Here is an 11120-nt window from a genome sequence, read left to right on the forward strand (position 1 = left end):
ATATGTGTACTCTAGCACACACAATTATATTAATATTATGTTCAGTTTAATATATCATTTTGGTCTTTTGTATAGTTGTGCTTTATTTTCAGTAATGATTTAATCCCCTAATAGTTATTTTTAACTAACCAAACAAATGTAATGTTGTTGTATCATTAAGGTTTTACTTTTAACTGTAATACTTATAGAACAAGTACTAGTTTCATGGTTTTCAATATCAAATATAAACTACAAATCAGTTAGTCTACATTTTCTACATATCATTCACCATTTCATGCAACACCATTGTTACACATTGCACAGGGGTTTGATATATCCAAACTCAAGGAGCAGGTCGCAGGTCAGATGTGCACAGTCCTGGTACCGCTCATCCCATGGGAATCCATATAATTGGTGAGGCTTAATCCAAAACCAGCAAACATCAATGAGAAGATTACCAAACCCTGTTCCTGTGCCATGAGCACACATTTCACGACGTTCGTTGTGTTAAAACTAAATCCATCCACAAAAGCCAGCAAAGTCTGTGAATTATATCTACAAAATATCCCTTTCATATGACATTAGTAGTTATGTTATATTTTCAGTGATTCTTAATGCTGTGTTGAGTCAGTTATGTCTAGGATGAAAAGATACACGGGTTATTGTCAAATAAAGAGACCATTATGGGTTTGAATGGATTTTATTGTACACGATTGTGACATTAAACAATCAAATTGTGCATAATGAAAAATACTAATACATTTTATCACGATAAAAAGTGAAGTGTAATTGCTGTGCAGTTTATTTGTGTGAATGGTCACATATTGGGGGAGGACACTTGTTTTTGCTGACCAATGGCACTTCGAGATTTGAAATGTATAAGAAAACAATTTTATTTTTGCTGTTATGTTTGATGCTGAACAAACATTCTTCCAAATAAATTCTTTCATTTATACAGGTTTGGAACAGGATGAGGGTGAGTAAATGATTTTGGGTGAACTGTACCTTTAAAATCGGTGCCTTAAAAGACAAATACACATGGATATCCCATGAAATCAGAAGCACTCCAAATTGAAGTTTGTTTTTATAATGCAAAAACTATCAAAATGATTTGAGACTTAAAATTATTAAAGATTACAAAGAAAAATGCTCATTATATAAACAAACATAATAAAACATGCCACAACTACAACTGTAATAAATTGAAGAGTGAGTTATAAAATATGAAAAGGAAACCATACTGTGAAATTAAGCTCATTGCTGAAGAATACATAGTACAAAAAGTTCATTCAGAAAAGGCAATGGGTCTCTTTCATGAAACATTCATAATATATGAGTGATTTGCGCGTAAAACCGACCTACCCGAAAAATACTTTGTAAACGTCAGATTTGATAGTAAAACGTGTGTATGTTAAAGTCCCAGTGAAATTAAAAATGACAATTCTTAATTTTCATGAAATATTGCAGCATTTATAGTAAATAGCTTATCAATCTGGGTCTTTCTCTTTTTAATGTTCATGTACCCTCATAATCGGAGCATCCGTTAACTCCTCTCCTGTCTGCTGCCAGATTCATTTCAAATCAATGCAACAGCTGTTTTTACACATCCAATCAATTCGCAGTGAAAAGCGCAAGCCACGCCCACTTATTTTCTCCTTTGAAATTCTTTTTCACTCGGAAATGTGTCAGAATACGGAAGTAAAAACGATCGCAACTTCCGGTTCACAGGGACTTTAAAGAATTCCAATAATTTGTAAATAAGGTGTGCATGCACGCTTAATCATAATTAGCATAATCCCCGCCTATGAAGGACAGCTACGCAAATTACGTATCTAGGAAAGCTGGAATCCTCTGGATTCCATTCTCATGGTTGGCACGTTATATTGCTTAAATGCCTAAGAGACTAATAGGCTATATGCCTAACAATAAATTAATAAATTAACCTGTGTCCACCAAAGCCTTTTAATCAGTTGAAATAATGCCTGGTGCTCTTCTGAAAATAACCAACTGGTGGCGCTTGAGAGCGCTTTGGATGTACTGCACGTTTTTCCGGAGACATGTTGGTTGCTATGATTAGGAATATTCACGGCAGTAACATGTTATGAGTATCTTATTTTTAAGATTATTACTGAATATAAAAATGCAACAACCAGCAATGTTAACTTCTCCATTGTTGTGTTGTGCAAGTGTGATGGTTGGTCAATGTACTGTTTGTCCTGCACTCCACTGTGATTGGACAGCTGTGTCTAAAGGGACAGTAACGAGGTCTGTGTTTTACTCAAAGTTAAAGAGTAAAAAACGACAAAAAGACAGGGCAAAGGAACACGTGAAATATCATTATGATACACAGTGCATCAAAATGCATTGTAATCAGTTTGTCAGAAAGAACACAGAACATTTGAATGTTTTATGCACCATTTACACATGGTATGGAGCAGGTGTCATTTTTTTTCGTACCAACTAACATTTTGAAAATACGAACATTTTTATGAATCTGAACAGTTACGGCAGAACAACATTACGAACGATTTACACAAAAATTAGTTCTGCTCGTGTTTCATGAATGAGGCCCAATGTGTGGACATTTTCAGTTTTTGTGATTTCTAACTAACTATAACCAATCAACCAATCAGATTGTCGGGTTAGATTTAGGACTAGATTTGGCTTATCAAGCTTAGTTTTCTCAACCTAATATTTCCCTCTGATGTTAGGGGTTAGTTATGATCAGGCTTTAGGTTAGGACAGTTTTATCAATTTGTTTATTTGCCAATCATATTAAATCATCTAATTTGATGAATGTTTATGTTTAATGCATTCTTCTGTTCAGTATAGAAAGATATTGGTCCTCACTATACATACAGTATATTATATATATCATATCATATCAACTAGACTGTGCACTTAATCATAGCAGGATACAGTATAAAACTGTGATTATGTGAAAATGTGTTTTACCACAGTGGCCCTTTTTAAAGATTAAATGGGAAAAAGTTGATAATTTGTGTATCATGTATGTTGTGTATATACATCGATACAATTATGCTGTGAAATGACAAAAGCTTAATGTTGAAGCACAAAGACAAAAATTTAAATGTACCTCAATTTTAAAATGCATTGTACCTGGAGTAACAAAGGAAATTTAAGCGTTGACTCAATGTTTATAGCTGTGTGGAGCAGGATTATCAACCAATCAGACTTCACTGTGGGCGGAGCGTGATGTTGATATTATTACAATCCATTGACAAAATGGCCAGTCGCTCACTGTGAAGGTGGCTGGTTATAAAATGATCATTATTATAAAAAATATAGCTTTAATTACTCAAAAAAGCTTTATAGGAATGTATACAAAAGGCCTGTGTGAAAGAGTTGCGCTTCAATTTATCTTTCTATTTGCATTATAAAGCATAGGCTGGCTACAAACAAAAAGCCCCAATTAACTTTAATATAAAGAAACCTAAATAAATAGCTTTTGTGCAGCACTATTTAATCCTATAGCTGTGGGCTTGCGGCAGGACGGCTGACCGTGCAATACTGATTTGAGTGTGTTTGGTTTTCAACCTTCAGAAATGTGACTAAATAGTTTCTGCCCAATGCACTGCATCAGACACGGACCTGTAGAACGAACTGCGGAACTCCAAAGTTGTCATGTATACACAATCAAAACTCCTCACATGTGGCCGGCCCCATTGGTTGCGGCATCTGGGCCCTCAGTGGAAAGAGATGAAGGTGGTCGGGAATTGCGTGGGCGGAGCTGAGCAATGGGAGTGGCCTGGCGCTGGCTAACCTGCGATATTTGGTCGTCAGACTCCCAACGTTCCAGTTCCTCTCTAACCAGCTTGTCCATCTGTTCCCGGTTCAGCTCTGGATTCTTGCCTGTCTTCTCATCCTGAGAGCATAAAGTTACATCTTAAAAAAACTGGTTACACGCAAAATAATTTGTTAGTTAGTTCGTAGTTTCATCACCTCTGTGACTGGATTCCATGAATCCAGGATGCGTCCGAGCACATCTCTCCTTCTCATCTTGGCTCTCTCCATGACCTCTAACTTCACAATGACAGCATCTATCTTTGATACGATGCTGCCGATCGAATGCTCCATACGGTCCACTCTGCGCACGAGCCTGACCACAACAAACACAAAGTTATTATATTTAAAAAATATAGCTGCAAGCAGCAATCATCAGGGTTGAAGCGCTTTAAGGCATCTTTGCTGTTGGCGTCTCATTACCAATTTTCAAAACATCCAGTTTTAGCACAACGATAATTTTTGATAAAACATTTTTAATGCTTTATTATTATTTAAGTTGTGACAATTGATATTTACACTTGAAACTCCTCATATGACACGCCTCCTGAGCTGCTGCCACGGCGACGGGAACTGTGCCCGCTGTCCTCATCGTCGTCCTCCTCTGAGTCGTCCTGGCTACGGGAGAAGCTCCGCCCACTCTCTGGCCTAGGCAGTGAACTGTGCTCCAGATCCAAGTCCTCCTGGCGTGCGTTTAAAAGATACTAAGCATCCGTTTCAATGTGTGTGCTAATGAAAAATAACGCTACACTACATTCACTCACTCTCTCTTTCTCCAGATCATCTCTCATCTGCTGGTGTTCGTGTTCCGTAAGCTCCTGATCTCCATCAAGGTCATATTTGGCAAAGATAGCTTCAATCTCAGCGTCCGAATGTCCTTTTCTGTGTATAATCACATGGGAAACATTTAGTCAGGTTCATTTCTCATTTTGTTTCATTAAATTCAAGTAAATATTTCTCACCCTCTCAGATCTTGTCGAAGCTCATCAAAGCTGAGTTTTCCTCCAGCCGGGTGCGAGCTGTCTGAGACGTCATTGACAGAGGTTTTCTTCAGCTTGAGTTTCACCATCGCCCTGTTATAGCCCTAAAACACAAAGATAAAACATGAATATGACCCAAATCGTGCACTTAAGCACTATTCTACGCCATTTTGTAGTATAAATAGTGCGAGTAGTGCGTTCACATTGAAAATCCTCAAAAAAAAGTCAATTTTAAGTACCCGGATGATGCACTTTTTCAACTGAAAATATGAAGTGTGGAACTGTGGACAGTTCATGCACTCAACGGTCGCAGTTTCGCTTAGGTAGCGGAAGGGAGGCGGGGCTATAAGATGCTTCTCGAGCAAAACTCTCCTGCAGAGTGATAACGTGTCAATCTGATGATGACCAAAGTAATGCTGGACAAACAGATGAAAATTACATTAATTGTACAATGTACACGCCGTGCGATTGACGTCATTTGCGCTCGTCTGGGAAACCGATATACAATCCGGTTAGTATAAAACCATTTAGTATTCCATTTGGGACGATACTACCCTTCTAAAATGTATACACTATATGGTTGAGTGCATAGTTTAAGTGCATAGTATGTCGTTTGGGACACAGCAAAAATCTTTGTGTAGTATTATTTTCTTTATACCTTTTTAATGAGATCTGTTATCTCCATCTCTGACCTCTGCTGGGCCATATCAGCCTTCACCTCAGAGTAAGTGTCATTGATGATTGCCAAGAACATATTCTGAATGTCAGGAAAAAATATGGTAAAAATGAAGTATTTACAGTATGTGCATATGGATGTATATGTCATGTTTCATCTGTTTTGTTTACCAGTAAAATCATAAATATGAAGAACACAAAGGTGGTGAAGTAAATGGGTCCCAAAACGCTGTCAGCTTCCTCAATCTCTGAGAAGTCAAAATCACCCAAAATGATCCGGAACTGTGTGAATCTGTAACAACAGAGAGCCATGAATAATAAACTTATTATTTGTATATTTCTATGTACATAAAATACTTTCATACTTGATTAATGAAAGTATTTGGTTGTGTAAGCCAGCAAAAATAATGCAAAAAGGCCTTCAAAACTCACATGCAGGCCTGAAAAGTGCTGAAATCATCAACTTGCGTGCCGAACACCAAATACGCCAGCTGGGCGTAGGCCAGGAACACGATGAAGAACATGATGGAGAAGCCCATGAGGTCCTTAGCGCAGCGTGACATGGTGGTGGACAGCTGATTCATGGTCTTATTGAAATTAATGAACTTAAAAAGCTGGGGAAGAAAGAAGATGGATCTGTTTGTCTGCGTGTCAATGAAGCCAGGAAGTTACTTGATGATGTTCTGCAGGCCTATTTCTTGAAATGAGACCTCACCTTGACCCAAGATAGGAAGACGATAACAGCGGCCAGGTTGTTGAAGTGCACCTGGAGGCGAGCAAGGGGCTCGAAGTTTGGGTACGTGCTGTGGTTCTCCAGCAGGAAGTGAAGTCTGCGACTGACGACTGATGTTCTGCAGATGTTCATGATGATGGCTGGAACGCTGAGCTGTGATAATGTACAAATGGTTAAACCCTGGCTCAACAAAGTATCATACTCGAGAGAGCAAACTACATATTAGTTTATCACTCACAATTCGAGTTGTTTGTTATGGTTAATGAAATCAAAAACTAAAATTCAAACAAATCACAATTCTATAAAGTAGGTTAAAATATTTAAAGTGATATTAAATTAGTTCAACACCCCTTTAATGATGCTGAGAAAATGTATGACATCATTATTCTCTAACTCCTGTTAACATATACACACGTGAAAACTAGTTTGTAATTTAATTTTGTTTAATTATTTGTAGTTTAAACTGATAAAAGAGTTAGGGCAATTTAAGGTAGGTCAAATTTAGTATATATTTTATGTATATATTATATTTTAACATTAATAGAATTGATATTCATTTCGTACAATTGAAAAATTATTTTGAATCAAACTGAAATTGAATCAATTTGATCATGAATCAAATCGAAATGAATCATTCTGAATGAGCAAACTCAGTTTTGAATCAAATCAAAAACTAAGTCATCTTAAACCGAATCGATTCACTGTCTAGCCAAAGATTCACTGATAAATTTAATTTACAAAACATGTGTAAAGGTTTTATTTCTGCCTACCGCAACAATGAGAACATCCAGACAGTTCCACAGGCTCTTGAAGTAGCGTAAGCGATGTAGGCGGATCTCAAGAAATTCCTCCACCAGGTAATACAGCACAAAGAGGCAGAAGGACACTTCACACATCCCCACAAAGTAGTCCCAGCTGGACACGTACCGGATGAGCCGGATGGTCTGGAACTGCCAGGAGGTAACAACGCCCCCTGTGGCCGGGAACTCCGCAAGCATTCTACAGTAAAAATATCTTTATTACTGTTAATGCCAAAAAATTGTTCGAAATCTATACTGTAATTTCCTACTGACATAATTTTTTTATTACATTTTAAATTGCCTTTTGCACATTACTGTACATGAGACAAATCAATTAAAGGACACAAGTTATAGTTATTGTCATTACCTGACAATACAAAACAGGTTAACGTTGCCATTATAGATAGAGAAGTCCAGGAACACTGCTCTGGTGCCACGATCCAACCAGAGGTTGTTTTTCAATTCTTGCAGCTGATTGGCTGACTTCTCTCGAGTGCGTGACAGTTCCTGGTAGTAACCTCCACCGCCATAGGTCGACACTTGGCCCCAGTAACTGCTCTCACCCAAACTGCTGTCCGTCGAGTACAACCACCTAAAACACAAACAGCAAGAAAAACCTTACAGACAAACTTTTACATCAACAAATACATATTTTAGTCATCTAAGGCCACATACGCAGTGCCATTTTTAAACCCAAATGGTGCCTTTTCCTCTTTGACTGGGGAATAAACGCTGTAGCAGTCGTACACCTCGTCCCGCAGGTCTCTGTGGACAGAACAGGATTCGTTGCGTACTCTGAGCTGTCGAAGACGAGGAACGCCCAGCAGGAGGTTCTCGTAGTAGATCAGACTCTGGTTCTCTGGAAGACTCTTGTTGTTGTACCAGAACTCCCAGTACATACCATTAAGAAAAGGCCCTTCTGTGAACTACAGTACAGACAATTCATACGTTTAGTACAATTTAACCATTTCTAAGTATAACGAAAAAAGATCAGCAGCAATGGAATAATTACTTTCCAGAAGTCCTCCATTGTTGAAAGAGTCTTGAAGGTCGTCGGTTCTCCGGTTGTTATTGGTGTATCCAAGAAGAGTTGAGACATGACTTTAGTGTAATAATACATGTTGGTGCTCACCATTCCATAGGTTACTGAGAAACATTGAAAGACAATGAGAAAACTGTGTGCCGTATTACAGAATGAGATGTTTTAGAATTGATGAAGAGTGTGTGATTCAGCAGGATACTGTATATTTATATAGACATACATGCTTATATCAAAACCATTGCAAGAAAATGTGTTTTATATTATATTGTTTATTTGTATTGCATTTAAATCTTGTTAGACATGCATTTCCTCCCTAAATTAAAGTATATCTAAAATAAAAAAATGTATAATATATAATGCCAATTCAAAGTGCTTGTTATTCCAGAAGTAAAGACTGGCACCGCTGGAGCGGATGTGAAAATAACTGTATTTTCGTGGAAAACGATGACATATTTTATTCAATTTCCACAACTTATTTTTGTGTTATGGTTAGCCTTTAGGTTATGTGAAAAACCTTTTAAAAAGGTTACAATGTTCTAAATTAAAATATTACAAAAATGTTTTACTTAATTACTAAATTAAAATGTTTTCAATGCACACAAGAAAACACAAGAAAAAATCATAACATATTTTTACATGACAAGTTATTCAATAACGACAGCGCGGTTTCACTTACAGATGCAGATTGTGAGCAGGAAGAGTATGTAGGTGATCATCTCTCGGAGAACAGTCTTCAGATACATCTCTCTGTTGCTGTTACTTTCACCCAAAAGACGAGTGTCCCATAATACTGAAACAAAAATACCCTTTAACTACTTTTAGAAGTATTTCTCATAGACTTACTGTTCTTATATCATATTTATCACTATTACAATAACTAATCCTGCTCTTGAATACAACTGACGAATACAACAACTGGTTCATATATATTAGATAGACATTATGTATTCTCAAACCAGTTGTCTTTGTAAACGCCTTTTTTATTTTTCAATGTGCAAAAGCTAAATTCTCATTATAATTATACAGTATTCTAAACCTCATAATAATTATTATAATAATACATATTATTATAAAGTAATATATAACATTATTTACTCTAATCTCCAATTCTTCTTTCAAAAAATATTCACAAAATTCATTTTCTTTACAAAAAATCACCCCACAATTACAGTTAGAATAGAGACATAAACAATTGTTTTAACAACGTTTAGCTGACTTCTTTTTTTACTTTAATCATACGTTTATTACCCTTAACCCCACAGCTAACGAGCCTATTGGCAATACAACATCCCATCTGAACGTTTACCCCTCATTTTCTGCATTATCCTCTTCCCGCAGCTGGGGTGCTCGTCCTGAGCTGGTTGAGTTGGATACAGTCCTCTGTTTATTCTCGCAGTGATACCGGAGAGGCTACCTGGCCCGATGGTGCTGCTGCCGCTGGAGGCCGTGGACACAGACCTCCGGCCCGGGCTCGCCGGGGGCCAGTCTGCCTCCATCATCCCCTCCTCCGGCTCGAACCCCGGGTTGTCCCGACTCCACGCCTGCCTGGAACTGGAGGCAGGCGGAGACGGGGTCTCATCGGGCACCCCCAGGCCCACTTCTTCGTGGTGCATTTTTTCCATCTCAATCCCTTCATATGGCGGTGATGCTGCGGCAGATGCTGCCGGGGTCTGCGGTGCTTGAGGCCGGACGCGACTGGAGCTCATTGTGCAATTCAAAACAACTGTGTATGAAGACAATCTTTAGTTGCAGTCATTCTTTAATGTCGGTTTGATTCAGAGGATGGTCGTGAAATGTGTGCCAATCGTACGACAAAACTCCAAACTCGAGTTTAGGAAGTTTGATTTTTAAAAAATATTTAGCGTAAAAATTATTTGCAGTGTGTTATTTGGCAATTGAAAAACTGTCCGGAACGATATTCCGTTGTTTCCAATAACAATAAGCGAGAAAATTCGGTCGGGAAAAAAACGTATACAACGATAATAACAGTAAAAGTTGCCGTCCAAAAGTACCGACGCGAATTTATACCTGCATATTTTACTTTAATATAGTTTTAGAAACCCTTAGTCCAGAGTTTGTGACAGTGGAAAAAAGCAGTTTTCCAGTCCACACTCAGCCATCTTGTTCCCAGTTGTTCCCTTAAAATCCCAGACTAGAGGAATCCAGTTACGCTGACATCAACCTCTGGAAACTTCAACATCGCCCTGTTTAGTGCAGCCCCTCCCGATCTCTCCACTGCACAGTTTTACTCACAAAACCACTAAAACACGCTTGTATTAAAAAGCAAGATCATTTTCATTTCTTTAAAATAAAGTGGTTAAAAAGCAGCTCTACGATGTTACATGAAGATTAAAAAAGTTTTGAAATGTTGACATTTCTGTCAAGCAGTATAAAAAGTTACGATACACATATGTGACGATTCAAGTAAACTAAAACTACGCTATGTTTTTAATCTGTTGTTTTGTCTTGTGTGCTGCTAAGCAACAGGATATCGCCCCTCTTCAGGATTGGATGACGAAATCTGAGTGACATTCCCCTGAACCAATCACTGCATTACTCCCTCAAAATCGATACAATATACAGTAGTTTAGTTCTTTAAATTGTAAAGCACAAAACCCTTAAAACTGCAACGTTCAATATCTATATCGCTAAGCTTTCTAAGATTTAATGCTGGGAAAACCTGATCAGATTTATTTTTCTCTAGTAAATGACAAAGTTCTTCGCAGACTACAAGCCCAAATTCACCACCAATGATAATCAAGTATAAAATGAATGATTTTACTTCTGGTTAAATATTACATTTTTCTGTAGCACTGTTTTATTTAACGGCACGTATTTAAAGTATTATTTTGATATGGCTAGTTCAAGTTCCTAACACATTTGGCAATGGTCTAGCCCGGCATTACAATAAATTAAACAGTAATATTTATTCATAATTATCCATTATAGAATGTACTGCAAAAACAGAGGGAGTCTAATTATGTAAGTAGTAAGTAATGTGTGGTACTTCCACTATGCACAATTTTTTTCCACTGGGTGGCAATACAGAGCACATGAAAGACCGCTTTCATTTTCCCCACCAGACTGGCCCGTGGCGGCACGTCGCT

The 11120-nt window shown here is 37.7% G+C and overlaps 1 protein-coding gene across 2 annotated transcripts; it reads right to left on the reverse strand.

The window, feature by feature from the left end:
- Nucleotides 1–160: 160 nt before the first annotated feature.
- On the reverse strand, nucleotides 161–10468 carry pkd2 (polycystic kidney disease 2). 2 transcript variants are annotated; one of them, XM_057332606.1, is made up of 15 exons: nucleotides 9320–10468; nucleotides 8690–8803; nucleotides 7984–8117; nucleotides 7647–7897; nucleotides 7339–7563; nucleotides 6942–7170; nucleotides 6154–6324; nucleotides 5871–6052; nucleotides 5610–5730; nucleotides 5422–5520; nucleotides 4746–4867; nucleotides 4548–4665; nucleotides 4303–4463; nucleotides 3943–4099; nucleotides 161–3865 (listed from the first exon to the last, which is right to left on the reverse strand). In XM_057332606.1, the coding sequence occupies exons 1-15, from the start codon at nucleotides 9717–9719 to the stop codon at nucleotides 3647–3649; spliced, it is 2703 nt and encodes a 900-aa protein (XP_057188589.1). In that variant the 5' UTR covers nucleotides 9720–10468; the 3' UTR covers nucleotides 161–3646. The 2 variants fall into 2 exon arrangements, with proteins under 2 accessions (XP_057188589.1, XP_057188588.1); XM_057332605.1 differs by having other exon boundaries at nucleotides 4303–4466.
- Nucleotides 10469–11120: the final 652 nt, after the last annotated feature.

This window comes from Triplophysa rosa, linkage group LG4 (genome assembly GCF_024868665.1).
Source record: "Triplophysa rosa linkage group LG4, Trosa_1v2, whole genome shotgun sequence".
In the NCBI taxonomy this organism is placed as follows: domain Eukaryota; kingdom Metazoa; phylum Chordata; class Actinopteri; order Cypriniformes; family Nemacheilidae; genus Triplophysa; species Triplophysa rosa.